Source organism: Pelobates fuscus, chromosome 9 (assembly GCF_036172605.1).
Source record: "Pelobates fuscus isolate aPelFus1 chromosome 9, aPelFus1.pri, whole genome shotgun sequence".
Classification (NCBI taxonomy): domain Eukaryota; kingdom Metazoa; phylum Chordata; class Amphibia; order Anura; family Pelobatidae; genus Pelobates; species Pelobates fuscus.
Window position 1 is genome coordinate 4,732,718 of NC_086325.1, and position 15,810 is coordinate 4,748,527.

The 15,810-nt window shown below is 42.4% G+C and overlaps 1 protein-coding gene across 1 annotated transcript; it reads right to left on the reverse strand.

Annotated features, from left to right (window-relative positions):
* Positions 1-14,282: 14,282 nt before the first annotated feature.
* Positions 14,283-15,203, reverse strand: LOC134572998 (olfactory receptor 1N1-like). The gene has a single exon (XM_063432354.1). It carries the CDS (start codon positions 15,201-15,203, stop codon positions 14,283-14,285), a length of 921 nt encoding a protein of 306 aa, XP_063288424.1.
* Positions 15,204-15,810: the final 607 nt, after the last annotated feature.

Consider the following 15,810-nt stretch of genomic DNA (forward strand, 5'->3'; position numbering starts at 1 on the left):
AATCGGGCGATCAGAGTAACCAAGAAACTCTTACACTCCATGCAGAGAAAGAGATCCATGACACTTAGCTACCTGAGGATATCTGATGAGAAAATATCTACTTAACTGGTAAATATACAGGCATTTAATTAATTAATTTAAATGAATTAAAATTAATAGCATGATATATGACTGGATAAATCGTGATTAGATTTCATATTTAGAAATCTTAATTATTAAAGGATATATATATATGGTTATAGCATCCCATCTGCAGCTGGGATTAATATAGCCATTAATGTATTTGTGTGATTAATATCACGTTAGCATATCATGACCATTTATCCAGCTGTATTGATTGGCTCTAAAATAAGATAAAATATCTATTTAGACAAATTAATTAAAATATCAGCTTATGTAACATGTAGATTTCTCATTGGATGGATCAAGGAGTGGTTACTGACTATTTAAATATTATTTTATTTAAAATTACACAAGAGTAGATCTTAAATCCCTAGAAGAGGTCTAGCCAGCATTGAAAGGGTTATTTCTAACTGCTAGCTAAGTTCTATTGCCCTACACTGCAGCTCAGTGTGAAACTCACATTCCTTCTCTGAAACCTATCGTAAATCAGTCTTGACAGCTAATGGAGTCTATGCTGTACTAACCAGGAAGTAAATTGCCTATTGTATTGCATATTGTTTTATACTGAATATTCATTGATTATTGCCATATTGTATTGCATATTGTTATACTCGAATTCCATTGATTATTATCATGCATGTTACTCGTCATTATTAATTTAAATTGTTAAAAATAAATTATCTATTTTTATAACAATTTGTGATATTAATCATATGATATAAATTTCATTTAACACGATAACGATTAGGGATCTGAGAATTGAAATAGTGGGCAATTTCTCATCTGTTTACTATTATTATCCCATAAATATCCCCACAAACCTCACACAGAAGCTGGCAGGCAGGCAACTGCTCTTCTATTACAGTGGAAAAAAATTTTTGGTTTTAAAAGCACGCTATAGAGACACCAGATATGAGTGGCAACTGTCAAAGTATGCTGGCAGGGTTGTGCAGGGCACACGCTGAAGGAAGGCCTGACAGAGCCGCTTGAAGGACACTGACTGGCTGCTATTAGCTTACACTGGAAACCTTTTTTCTTTGTAAAAGCACACTAAAGAGACACCAGATATGATTGGCAACTGTCAAAGCACGCTGGCAGTGTTGTGCAGGGCACACGCTGAAGGAAGGCCTGACAGAGCCGCTTGAAGGACACTGACTGGCTGCTATTAGCTTACACTGGAAACCTTTTTTCTTTGTAAAAGCACGCTATAGAGACACCAGATATGAGTGGCAACTGTCAAAGTACGCTGGCAGGGTTGTGCAGGGCACACGCTGAAGGAAGGCCTGACAGAGCCGCTTGAAGGACACTGACTGGCTGCTATCAGCTTACACTGGAAACCTTTTTTCTTTGTAAAAGCATGCTAAAGAGACACCAGATATGATTGGCAACTGTCAAAGCACGCTGGCAGTGTTGTGCAGGGCACACGCTGAAGGAAGGCCTGACAGAGACGCTTGAAGGACACTTACTGGCTGCTATTAGCTTACACTGGAAACCTTTTTTCTTTGTAAAAGCACGCTATAGAGACACCAGATATGAGTGGCAACTGTCAAAGTACGCTGGCAGGGTTGTGCAGGGCACACGCTGAAGGAAGGCTTGACAGAGCCGCTTGAAGGACACTGACTGGCTGCTATTAGCTTACACTGGAAACCTTTTTTCTTTGTAAAAGCACGCTAAAGAGACACCAGATATGATTGACAACTGTCAAAGCACGCTGGCACAGGTCTGCAGAGCACATGCTGAAGGAGGCCTGACACCCAGACGCTTGCAGACAACTAACTGCTCTTCTATTACAGTGAAAAAAAATTATTTATTTTAAATCTAAAGCTTAAGCTATTGTAAAAACAGATATGAGTGGTGGCACTGGGCAAGAGGGCACAGTATCCACTGTGAACCTCACACAGAAGCTGGCAGGCAGGCAACTGCTCTTCTATTACAGTGGAAACAAAATTTTGGTTTTAAAAGCACGCTATAGAGACACCAGATATGAGTGGCAACTGTCAAAGTACGCTGGCAGGGTTGTGCAGGGCACACGCTGAAGGAAGGCCTGACAGAGCCGCTTGAAGGACACTGACTGGCTGCTATTAGCTTACACTGGAAACCTTTTTTCTTTGTAAAAGCATGCTAAAGAGACACCAGATATGATTGGCAACTGTCAAAGCACGCTGGCAGTGTTGTGCAGGGCACACGCTGAAGGAAGGCCTGACAGAGACGCTTGAAGGACACTGACTGGCTGCTATTAGCTTACACTTGAAACCTTTTTTCTTTGTAAAAGCACGCTAAAGAGACACCAGATATGAGTGGCAACTGTCAAAGTACGCTGGCAGGGTTGTGCAGGGCACACGCTGAAGGAAGGACTGACAGAGCCGCTTGAAGGACACTGACTGGCTGCTATTAGCTTACACTGGAAACCTTTTTTCTTTGTAAAAGCACGCTAAAGAGACACCAGATATGATTGGCAACTCTCAAAGCACGCTGGCACAGGTCTGCAGAGCACACGCTGAAGTAGGCCTGACACCCAGACGCTTGCAGACAACTAACTGTCTTCTATTACAGTGAAAAAAAAATATTTATTTTAAATCTAAAGCTTATGCTATTGTAAAAACAGATATGAGTGGTGGCACTGGGCAAGTGGGCACAGTATCCAATGTGAACCTCACACAGAAGCTGGCAGGCAGGCAACTGCTCTTCTATTTCAGTGAAAAAAAATTATTTATTTTAAATCTAAAGCTTAACCTATTGTAAAAACAGATATGAGTGGTGGCACTGGGCAAGTGGGCACAGTATCCAATGTGAACCTCACACAGAAGCTGGCAGGCAGGCACCTGCAATTACATTACACAGGAAAAAAAAAAAAAGCAGCCTGATGTTCTAGCCCTAAAAAGGGCTTTTTGGGATGCTGTCCTTACAGCAGAGATCAGATGAGTCCTTCAGGATTGTAGTGGACACTGAATACCCTAGCCTAGCTATCAATTTCCCTATCTAATCAGCAGCAGCTAAACTTTCCCTCCTCTCACTAAGCATGCAGCTTCAGAATGAATCGAAAATGGATGCTGTGAGGGAGGTTGGAGGGTGTGGAAGGGAGGGAGTGCTGCTGATTGGCTGGAATGTGTCTGCTGACCGAGAGGCACAGGGTCAAAGTTTGCCCAATGATGACGAATAGGGGGCGGATCGAACTGCGCATGTGTCCGCCCGCCGTGGCGAACGCGAACATGCTAAGTTCGCCGGGAACTGTTCGCCGGCGGACAGTTCGGTACATCACTAATGACGAATAGGGGGCGGATCGAACTGCGCATGTGTCCGCCCGCCGCGACGAACGCGAACACGCTAAGTTCGCCGGCGGACAGTTCGGTACATCGCTACTCCTGGTGTTAAAGGCAGTCTTCCACTCATGACCCTCTTTAATACGCACTAGATTATAGGCACCCCGGAGATCCAATTTAGTAAGTACAGTAGCTTGTTTTAGTCTATCGAACAATTCCTTTATTAATTGAATGGGATTAGCATTTTTGATAGTGAGTTTGTTAAGACCCCTGTAGTCGATACATTGTCTTGAATCACCCTCTTTCTTGGACACAAAAAGAAGCCTGCCCCTGTGATTCCTTGATGTACTCCTCCATGACAAGGTTTTCTTGAGGAGACAAAGGATACACTCTCCCCTTGGGGGAATAGTACCAGGTAGCAAATCTATTTTACAATTGTACAGTCTATGGGGTGGTAACTAATCTGCTTCTGTTCTGTAAAACCCTGCTCTCAAGGACATGCAGGGCCGGCGCGTCCATAAGGCGGCTCAGGCGGCCGCCTTAGGGCGCACCGGCCGAGGGGCGCAAAAGTCCGGGTGACCGGCAGGAGGGAAGCGCATAGCTCCCCTCTCCTGCCGGTCACTTCTTGTAGCGTGACCGAGCGCAAGCCGGCAGTGCCGCGGACTGTGTGGAGGAGGCGGGGATATGAACACGTCATATCCCTGCTCCCTCTGTAGCACACAGCGCGGCTGGCGCCCAGCAGGGGCGGAGCTACCGCCGGCCCCTCACTTCAGCATGGGAGGAAGTCCCCCCAAGAAGAGAGCAGAGAGGAGGGGGGCTGGGCAGGACCAGCTCCTCCAACTCCCAACTACCTCAGGCAGCACTTTGGATCCCAGGTAAGCCACCCTCCTGAACCTGTCTGTCAGTGTGTGTATGTCTGTATGTCTGTCTGTCAGTGTGTGTGTATGTCTGTCTGTCAGTGTGTGTGTATATGTCTGTCTGTCTGTGTATGTCTGTCTGTCTGTCTGTCAGTGTGTGTGTATGTCTGTCAGTGTGTGTGTATGTCTGTCAGTGTGTGTATGTCTGTCAGTGTGTGTGTGTCTGTCTGTCAGTGTGTGTGTGTCTGTCTGTAAGTGTGTGTGTATGTCTGTCTGTGTGTGTATGTCTGTCAGTGTGTATGTCTGTCAGTGTGTGTGTCTGTCTGTGTGTCTGTCTGTCTGTGTGTCTGTCTGTCTGTGTGTGTCTGTCTGTCTGTATGTGTGTGTATGTCTGTCAGTGTGTGTCTGTCTGTCAGTGTGTGTCTGTCTGTCAGTGTGTCTGTCAGTGTGTGTCTGTCAGTGTGTATGTGTGTCTGTCTGTCAGTGTGTGTGTGTGCCTGTCTGTCAGTGTGTATGTTTGTCTGTCTGTCAGTGTGTATGTGTGTCTGTCCGTCAGTGTGTGTGTGTGTGTGTGTGTGTATATGTCTGTCAGTGTGTGTGTCTGTCTGTCAGTGTGTGTGTGTGCCTGTCTGTCAGTGTGTATGTTTGTCTGTCTGTCAGTGTGTATGTGTGTCTGTCCGTCAGTCTGTGTTTGTGTGTGTGTATGTCTGTCAGTGTTTGTGTGTATATGTCTGTCTGTCAGTGTGTGTGTGTATATGTCTGTCAGTGTGTGTGTATATCTGTGTCAGTGTGTGTGTGTGTATATGTCTCAGTGTGTGTGTGTATATGTCTGTCTGTCAGTGTGTGTGTGTATGTCTGTCTGTATCATTGTGTATGTATGTCTCTATATGCCTCTCTGTTTCTTTATGTCTGTGTCTGTATTTCTGTGTGTGCCTGTGTCTGTATGAGTGTATGTCTGTGTTTGCACGACAATGTACCTGTATGTGTAGATTGTATGACTGTGTTTGTTTGATTGTGTGCCTTTTATGACTGTGTGTCTGTATATCTTTGTGACTGTGTGCCTGAATAATTATGTCTGTGTGCTTGTATGGTTGTGTGTCTGTATGTTTGTGTATTTGTGCATGTATGTATTTTTGCCTGTATCCAAGTCTATGTGGGAAAAAAAGAGAGATAGATAGGGGCTGAGGGGAAGAAAGAGACAGAAATGGGCTGTCCGGGAAGTAAGAAATACATAAGAGGGGTTGTAGGAGACACACTAAAGGGCACAAAGGGGCCAAAGGGGTAAGACATTGAAGAGGTTGGATATGCAACACTAATGGGGGCTAAGAAATTCAAAAGGGGGCTACGAGACACAGAGGTGAAGATGCATTGTTTATTTTTTGGGGAGAGGCGTGGGGTGGGGCGTCAAAATGCATCTTCGCCTGTGTAGTCAAAAATCCTAGCACCGGCCCTGAGGACATGTACTGAGGCGGATAACAGTAAACAAAGGTGGAGCTGTAGGTGCATTGATAGAATTCAAAGGAGTAACTTTGGTGATACATGACATTTGATACTCCATGATTCTATCTGACCTGACTCCCAATTAATTGCAGGGTTGTATATAAGCAACCAAGGGTATCCCAGTACAAGCTGTGAAGAAGGAGAAGAAATGACCTGGAACTTAATCTTTTCAGTATGTAATAACCTTAGACATGAGTATGGGTATGGGTATTGTTTTGTGAGTGATCACCAGAGAACGTAATGGTCTACCATCTATGGCCTCAATGGCCAAGGATGTTTCTTTCTCCCTTAAGGGTATCTTGTGTTTCTTAACAAAGGTGGAATCAATGAAGTTTTCAGCCACACATGAGTTGACCAAGACTAGAACATTGCCTATATCAATGGAATTGCCATAACATAGGGAAATAGGGAGGTTTCCAAACGAACGTAACACAATTTTCGCACGTGGCCATTTTTACCGCAGTAAAGTCCTTCTTTCCTCCGAAATAGCTTTTCTGCTTCAGTAAGCTTGGTAACCACTAACTGCATTGGTTCTGTCTCTGGCACAGTGGGAATATCGGGATTGACAACTTTAGGCATAATGGATACAGTAAGGCATCTGTTACTACTCTTGGTATACTGTCTATCTCGAATTCTGTTATCTATATTGATGAGGTAGTCGACATGTTCTTTCAATGCTACAGGAAGTTCTCTGGCAGCTACCTCATCCATTATAGTACCATATAACCCTTACATGAAAGCTGTAACAAGTCCATTATTGCCCTACTGGTACTGTCAAAGGTCCTATGAAAGCTTTAAGGAAACCTTGGAAATCATGAACCAGAGGACTATTAGCCTCCCATATGGGGTTAGCTCACTCATGTGCCTTATCAGTGAGCTGATGCATGAGGAACCCCACCGTAGAGTTTTCTGTAGGAAAGAATCACAAAGTGGAACTCCACTTGATTGATAAACCTCCTACAAGTCTAAGCATCTCCTCCACACCTAGGAGGAGGTCAGTTGCGCTTAAGATTTATTTTGGTTAGACGCCACTGGAATAGGAGATACGAGTTGAGGCGGTATAGACATTTGTGTCTCAGGAACCAGACAAGTGGTACTGGACAAAAGTGTCTGAAGCACCTGGGTGATCCTCCTCTTAAAACCTCACCTCATAGGAAGCCATTTGCTGTCCTAAACCTGCATGGTTCATGGCCCTATTGTAATATCATAGGGTAATACCCCAACATGCAGACTTCAGGACAGTAAGGTACAAAACAAGGAAATAATGTATAACCGGGCCTTAGAATGGCTGGATAGAGAAAAAGCATAGTCAGTAACGTGGTCAGGGTAACAGAGAAACAGCAATAACTAGCTGGAGTCAGTTGCACAGTAATCAGCCAGGCAAACAACACAGGAAAGGGTTAAAGATCAACGCAGAGTCAGTAACAACGCCAAGGTCAATACCAGAATAATAATATACAAGAGAACAAGGAATGAAAATAAGGGAACTGGGACAGAAACTACAATAGGGCACTGTGTAAAGGGCTAGAGAGTTTAGGGAGGTATTCCTTTAGGCCACATTTGATCGGTCCACATCATGCCTGCACCACCAAAAAGTGCGTGCATGGTGGCGCCGGAATGATGTGGACCAATAAGAATTGGAATAATTTACTTGAGGCTCCCATTACCTCTGTAAGAGTGTGCTTGTGACGTGAGCAGTACTCTCAATTATACGAGGAGGGACGCACAACTGTTCATTATGGTCAGCACACACAGCCCGCTCAGGAGAAGTGACCGAGTCACTTGCGACTCGTGTGGGGGCATGAGTTCAGAGGTCCCTGGCCAGCTTGCGAATCGGGTAATTAATGCTACACCCTTTTAGTGAAAACTTTGTGCTACCTCCTTTTGCCAAGATAACAGCTCTGAGTCTTTTCCTAATGAGGTTGGAGAAAACTTGGCAAGGGATCTGAGATCTGTAAGGATCTGAGACCATTCCTCCATACAGAATCTCTCCAGATCCTTCACATTTTGAGGTTGATGCTGGTGGACTCTCCATTTCAGTTCACCCCACAGGTTTTCCATGGGGTTCAAGTTAGAAGACTTGGATGGCTATGGCAGGTCCTTGATTTTGTGGTTAATAAACCGTATTTGTTTTGATGTATGTTTTGGATCATTGACCTGTTGGAAGATCCAACCACGGCCCATTTTAAGCTTTCTGGCAGAGGCAGTCAGGTTAATATCTGTTGATATTTGTTTTTTCTGTTTTTTTGTCAATCTATATTTTATTAAGACATTTCTATCATTATCAAACAAAAGAGAGCCTATTATTAATTGGAATTCTCTATGATGATAGCTCTATGGGAAGAAAATAATCTGAATCATACAAAGGAAGTTATCTAAAGGATTCTTTGTGAGGCACATGATAGAGAGTATTGTAAAAGTAATGTCTATATGCAGACTGTCTGAATGTGGCTACAGGCCCATATGCCCCTGTGCCGTATATCATGCAATATCAAACAGGAGGTATCTCAAGGCATCATAGAACCTGTTAAAGCTCTGATCCTCTGTACAATTCCCATATCCCAGATTCTAGGGAATCCTTGGAGATGGATGCATTCCAAAATATGGTACCATCGTCGGATGAGGATATTCAGTCTATTTCAGTACCACCAGAATCAGCTCAAGTGGACCATTTGATTTCCAGAGTCAGCAAGTCCTTATACCTGGAAGAATTTCTAAGATTGAGTGTGGCAAACGTGCTATGCCATGAGCTCCTGGAGCAGCCTACTAGCTAGCCTCCTGCCCAAAGACTATAGACCATATATAAAGACCCGGTTCAAGAGTTAAACCTCCCCAGCTGCCATTAGTAGCTTGCCCTGGGTGCCCCTGTTTCTGCACTTTTCCTTCATGCAAATGGAACTGAATGCTGGCTCTCTGGCGGCCGTTCGCATGAAGAAACCCACGAATTGTCCTCATTGGTACTTAGCCATAAAAGTTATGGAACTAAATTCGGCATGAGTACTTCGTGGGTTCCCGGTCACCTCAGCAGGACTTTGATGCAAATGTTATGGAACTGTTTTCGTGCAGTTCCCAGTGAGAGCGATTTTTGGTAGAAAGGTGCCTGAACTAAGGGGAACAAACGCTACCTAAGAGCCAGCCAGAGCACCCCGTATTGTGGCCACAGGAGCTCCTAAAAGTTGATCGGCCAAAGCACCAAATGCCCTGGAACTGTTTTGGGCACAGGACCAGGTGTGCGGCTGGTCAAAACTTGGGCGCTCAGATCATGGCTATTTGGGGATGTATTATTTGTGGATTTATTATATATTTTTATGATGTTTTGGGGGATTTTTATGTTTGCCTCTCTGTTCCTGGGAGATAATTAGCTTACCGGTCTTTAGTGCAATTATCTCCCAGCACAGATATTTATGGGAGGGCTTGCATTGTATTGTGTGGAGACTCCCTGCTGGGAGTTGTGTATATAAGCAGGCAACTTGGCCATAATAAATGAGTTCTTTTACACCCTTTACTCAGTCTGTACTAGTGTTTGGGTGGATCAGCTATACTCTCTGCAGGAGAGCTAGCTCACTTGAAGCTGTACCCAGGACCCTATTCCACGGCGGGAAGCGACAGAGAGACCCCAGTCAAGCTGCAACAGCTAGGGGCTGAAGCACTCCTGTGTCCCAGAGTAGAGCTAGGAAGCGAGCTTGACAGAGTTACCCAGTCGGGGTGCCAGGTGATCCGTCACATCGAGCTATCTACTTCTAGCCTTTCTTTTCAAATGTCAGAAGGAACAGAGAATATTTTCCAGTTCCTGGTACCGACTCTGCTCCCAAGTGGATGATACAGTAGTAAGACTGGCTAAACATTCCATTCTGCCTGTAAACAATGCTGGCTCTCTCTCAGACTCCATGGAGTATAGATTTTCTTGATCCTCTCTAAAAGACTATGTGGCAGCTGGCACTGGTGTTCATCATGCTGTAAAGTCTTACCTCAATCTCTAAGGATCTAAGATTAATATGAATAATCGGGAGGAGCATATATCAAGAAAACGTTAGAGGGCAGAAAAGCTTGTCTACTTCAAGACGTAAGGTTCTGGAGAACCTTTTGATCCAATTACTCTCATTCCCTTCCTTCCAGGACCCAGGTATTTCACACCAGGAAGAGAGTTCGGTAGATCTCAACCTTTAGAAGTGGTCATTCTTCTGCCAGAGGAAAAAAAAAAAAAGACATGTTTTATACATTCCATGGCTTCACTTTAATTAGAGATTCTGTTTCTAACAAGTGGATGGAGATCCATTCTAGATCTACGTTAGTTTACAGGATCATTGAACATTCATCATAAATGCAGCATTCCTAGTACATTGGATGATATCTATAGATTTTCAGGATGCTTATTTTCATGTACCCATTGTTCCACATCACCAGAGGTTTCTCATATTGCAGTGGAAGGACACTTTCAATTTTCCGACTTCACGGTGAAAAATAACTGTGTGCTGAAGTCATCTTGCTCTCTTCCAGTTCAGGTTATAGCTGGGACCATGGTTCAACATAGTCCAAGTCACGGTACAGCTCTCTTCAGAAAGTTCACTAAGACTTATCAAGTAAGCAAATGATGTTGCCTTGCCTCAGCAGAGAGAGTTTTGATCCAGGTCCTCCACCATAGAACTAATAAGATGGGAAAAAGGGAGGAGGAAATTTTTCCTATAGAAATCCTTTGGACAGTAATACCTATAAATACCATCCATTCAGGTTGAGGAACCTTTCTCCAAATATGACTACATTCAGGAAAGGGGCATCCTTAACATCCATTACCTCTATTCTGCACAGGTTGCCAGAGCCAATATCAATTTTCCTGACAGGTCCGTATTGGTACCCAGTCCATGGTTTTCACTTCTGCTTATCTTTTTCAGTACCTTCATGGAATCTCCCAAAAGAGCTCTTCCTTCCTCCATCAGGTCCAGTGCTTCTTTCCTCATTCTCAAGGTTTGGATATCCAAAATAATGGCTTAAATGTAAGGGTTTCTCTGCTGTAGTAATTACTACCCTTCTGAAGGCCAGGGAAATACATATCCTTGGTTACCCTTACAGAGTTGGGATGCCTTTCTCCCTGGTATATTTCTAATTAGGTGATCATTCAAATTCCTTCTACCAAGGAGGTTCTAGAGTTCTTTAATCCAGGACTCATCTAAGACTTAGCCAAATCACCCCATAGATACACATCTCAGCACTCTCTGATCTCTCTCAATATGTTTCGGCTGTATTTATGATCCCTCAGTTAGCCATTGTTTCCTGTGGGATTCTTCCCTGGTTTTTAAGGGCTCTTAAATCCCTGAAATCTTGACCCCTTTTAACCATGAGAATGTGGCTCTCCACAATTGCGTAATATTAAGTTAGCTGTATTGACGACTTTAGCATCAGGCGAAAGGATATCAGATCTTCAAGCACTATTTTGCATAGAACCCTTTACTGTCCTCAAAAAAATCCTCAAATCTGTTCCTGAATTTAGTCAAAAGTAATTTATTCTCTCCGTATTAATGAAGAATTTTTTCCTCTAGCTCTAAAATTATATTGATGAGAATAAAGACAAAGAAATTAAACTTTCTCCTCTTGTCCTTGATAGATGTTGGATCTATTTCTATAGATACTTTATCTGGTGTTCTTCTGATTATCTGTCTTAATGGACCAGAAAAGGTCTTCAAGCCTCTATGTAAGCCATCAGCAGATCGATATTCTTGGATATTTTAAGTCTACTAACCCATAGGGGTTACAGTTCCTGAAGGTCTGTTAGCTCTCTGCTAGAGCCATTTCTCCCTCTTGAGCATCATTGGCCAAGTTTCCCAGGAACTTATAGGTAAAATACCTGCTTGGTCCTCAACCAATACTTTTTTCAGATATTTTCTTTGGTACATTTGAGTAGGTCAATCTGGTGATGTGGCAATAGTGGGCAATCCGTTTTTAATTTCCAATGTCCTTATGAGGTGTGTGTTGTCACTTTGCATTCATAATTTGGAAATCTTGTGTATTTCTTTCCCTCCCTCGGTTATTGCTTGGGTATTACCCATCGTTGTGCTGCCATAGACATGGCCAGGAAAAAGTAAACATTTTTCCTACTTACTGTAATTTTCTTTTCCTGGTCATAGGCCATGGCAGCACAAAGATCCCGCCCTGGGATATTGCTGGAAACAAGACTGAGGGTGGGAGGGGCAGGAGGGGTTACTTATACCTTCTGTTTTAATTAGGTTCCGTCTAATTAGGAATAGGGAGGAGATACCCATTCTTGTGCTGCCATGGCCTATGACCAGGAAAAGAAAATTACAGTAATTAGGAATACATTTTCCTTATATACATTTATAGGCCTTTGGCTTTCCCTGGCCAAATTTACTTTTACTTTTTTTTTTAGACTTCAATGGTCTAAAAACAAACATGGTTTTAAAAATGTTGATGTTAACTTTTTTTTAGCTATAAATTAAATGATGTCCGAGGCATGGCCAACTGCCTAGGCCCATAGAACAAATAACTCCGACAAAGGCCTGAATTCTATATTTTTTGTATAAACTTTTTAACTTTTTTGATATTGTGATATGTTTTTTATTTATAATGTATGTTTTTTTTATTTGTGTATACAAAAATATCAAATTGAGGCCAAAGTTTATTGAAACAAGCCAAATGGTCCATCCAAATCTATCAATATATGGACGGCATCGATAAGCAGGGCACTGCAGGAGGACTTGGTTTTTCACAGTCTATGAAAGCCCTACTTTTATTTCAAGCTTTCAAGATTGAAAAGTTTGGCTCATTGCAACATAGTTATTAAAACAAGCTGTAATAATACAATAATCCATAATAATAAACTGTAATAATACGATGAGCTGAAATAATACGATAAGCTGAAATGACAAAATAAACTGTAATAATACAATGAGCTGTACTGATACAATAAGCAGTAGTAATACAATCAGCTGTAATTTTGCAACAGACTAATTGTTTTGGGACTTTTCCCTAACTTTAAAGTAACACCCTTGGCACCATAACAACTTCTCTGGAATGAAGGAATTATAATGCCAGGAGGTGCTGGTGCAGTCTTACCATTAAGGGTTAAACTGTTCACAGACGGTTTAAACCCAAAGCCTTTTATTCAGTGCCGATTGGCTCTACTTGCTTCCAGTTCTTGAAAGAGGAAGCCTCGGACAGGGGCACCGCTGATTGGCATCCGCTATCTCTCTAAACCAATCAGTAGCTCGTCATTCAGAAAAACAGCTTGAAAAAAATAAGTAAGTTTCTCATGCCGTTTGTGAATGAGGAATTACTGACTGGCTTAGAGTGTCAGTATGTTATTCATTTTATATATATATTAATAATGCGTAAATGCTCTTTATTCCAACTATTCCTCCAAACCCAATTTAGTCTTCTATTCCCACTTCATCCCAACTTTCTCCCAACTTTCTATTGCATCAATAACACGCTTTCCAACTGCATATTTCCCCCTCCTCACTCAATCTCCCCTTTTTTCCATGCTACCACTCCACTCCCCTCTCTCTCTGTCGCTCGCTTTCTCTCTCTATCTAATCCTGACATTCATTCACCTCTCCACATATTCCTTTACCCTTCCTTCTAGTTCCCTTTTTCATTCATCTCTTATTCTACTTCCCATGCTTACTATTTATTTAATGCCGTATTGACCCTTCCACTGTAAGGGAAGAGGGGGATTGTGATTCACATCCTTCCTGCCCCATAGCAGCTGCCCTTACTGCCACGCTAACGCGGGAGCAATGACTTTCCTAAACATCACTGCTCCACCAAGAATACCCCCAACAGGAGGAAAGAATATATCGCTGTGACGTGTAGTTACAGCTACCAAGGTTGTTGGTCACTCAGCAGGCATCAGGAATATGTTTAAAGGGACACTATAACCACTTCACTTTAATGATTTAATTTAATGTAATTGGTTATAGTGTTTTGAGTTCTATGGCACTGTCCCTTCAATTGGTATCAGACCACTTCCAAGCAGTTTAACACTATATAAGGGTCCCTGACCACCCACAGAGATTGAACACTTCATTCTAGCCATACCAATCCAACCAGCCATGGGCACTGTGATAGGCTGGGATGGCTAGAATGAAGTGTTCAAGCTCTGTGGGTGGTCAGGGGCCCTTCTTTAGTCTCAGCCAATCACAGCCACCCATTGCTGCTCAGACCAATGTTTTCTCATTAGCCCAAGCTGCACAGAGGAGATAGGCTGCTGGAGACTCTCATTTAATAAAACATTAAAAATGGTTTAATGCTGAATGGAAGGATAACGCTTGGGAACTATAACCATTTCAAAGCCTGCAGTGTCCATTTCAAGTCAACCATATTAAGATAACAGGCTGGTGATTGTGGGCTGCCATGCCTGAACTGGTAGAAACAGTCTGATATAGTCAGCATGAGTTCCTTTGGAGGATAGACTCAACTGATTATTGACCGCTGAATCTAATCACACAGTATGACCATTAGAGTTTTTTAAATCACTGACACTGGATGTGTTTAATACATAATTAGTGTACGACATTCAAATAGACAATTTCTATTTCAACCTTCGTCGTAGAGCTGACTTCACGTCTTTATTCTTTAAGCTGTAAATCAGAGGGTTTAACATCGGGACTGCTGCTGCATTAAGAAGGGCAAAAAGTTTGTTCGAGTCCAAGATGTCTGCTTTTGTTGGTGACAAATATTGACTTTCGAGAGTTAAATACAACATCGAAACAACAGTAATGTGTGAGGAACATGTATAGAAGGCTCTCCGCCTGCCGGAGTTGGTACGGATTTTTAAAATTGATTTAATGATATAAACATAGGATAAAACTGTACATATAAGAGGACAGGTCCAAATGAAAAATCCAATACAGTCAGTATATATTTCAAGAAAGGAAGTACCTCTGTCGGAAATTTTCATAAGTGGCAGAATGTCACAGAAGAAGTGATTAATGACATTAGACTCGTAATGTGACAGTGTTGAAAGAAAGACCAAGAAAGGAATCATTTGTGTCAAACCCAAAGTCCAGCAGACAGTAGCCAAGAGAGCACAAACTCTATGATTCATAAGGACTGGGTATCGCAAGGGATTGCAGATGGCAACATAGCGGTCATAGCTCATGGCTGTCAGGAGGTACAACCCATCACATATAAAAGATGAAAATACATACATTTGTGTCATACAAGCAAAGAAAGAAACTCCATGGTATCCCGTTACAAAATTTACCAAGATTTTATGAATACTTATGGTGATAGAAGACATGTCTAGGATAGACAGATTGCCCAAGAAGAAGTACATGGGAGTGTGAAGATGACGATCTGAACAGACCAGGAAAAGAATGGTCATGTTACCACTGAGAGAGATGAGATAAATAAACAGAACAAGGAGGAAGATTGGAAGCTGCAGCTCGGGGAGGTCAGAAATCCCTCTTATAATAAAAAAGGTCACTGTGGACTGGTTTGAGGGATTCATGTAGACTTCAAGCGTCTGAAAACAAACAGAAATATTAAAATATTAATGTTAAAGGGACACTCCAGAACCCTAAAGCACTTTAGAAAGGGGGGTTACCAATCCCAATGGGGGAACTCTTGTAAAAGCAAACCGTTTAATTTTGGACAGACTCTGGACGAGATGCTGATTGCCCAGAATTCAGACAAATTGTGAAACAGAAGTCTGCTACTTTTATTTGGTAAGTAAGGAGAATCTTCCTTATCCATGTAATACTAAAATTTCATTCAAAGTCTAATGACTCTGCCCCAAAGTACAATAATTGCGGTTTTTAGTACCACTGTCTCGGCTGTTAAGTGTAGTCCCCCGGCTGCCAAAATAAAGGCAAGGTGAGTCCCACGTTAACAATCCATCTTGCTGCTTTCAGCTGTAGGTACATTTTCTATTCACTCAGAAGAAAGTATTCTTCTTAAACCCTACAAACGAATGAACCATTTATAGAGAACAGATAGCAATAGGCGGCCTGCAACTGTCTTCATTTCAAACCATTCCATGTGGTCTAACCCGCATATTGTAATATTCACACCATTTTCAGATTGCCATACTGTGAATCTATAATATCGAATTACTA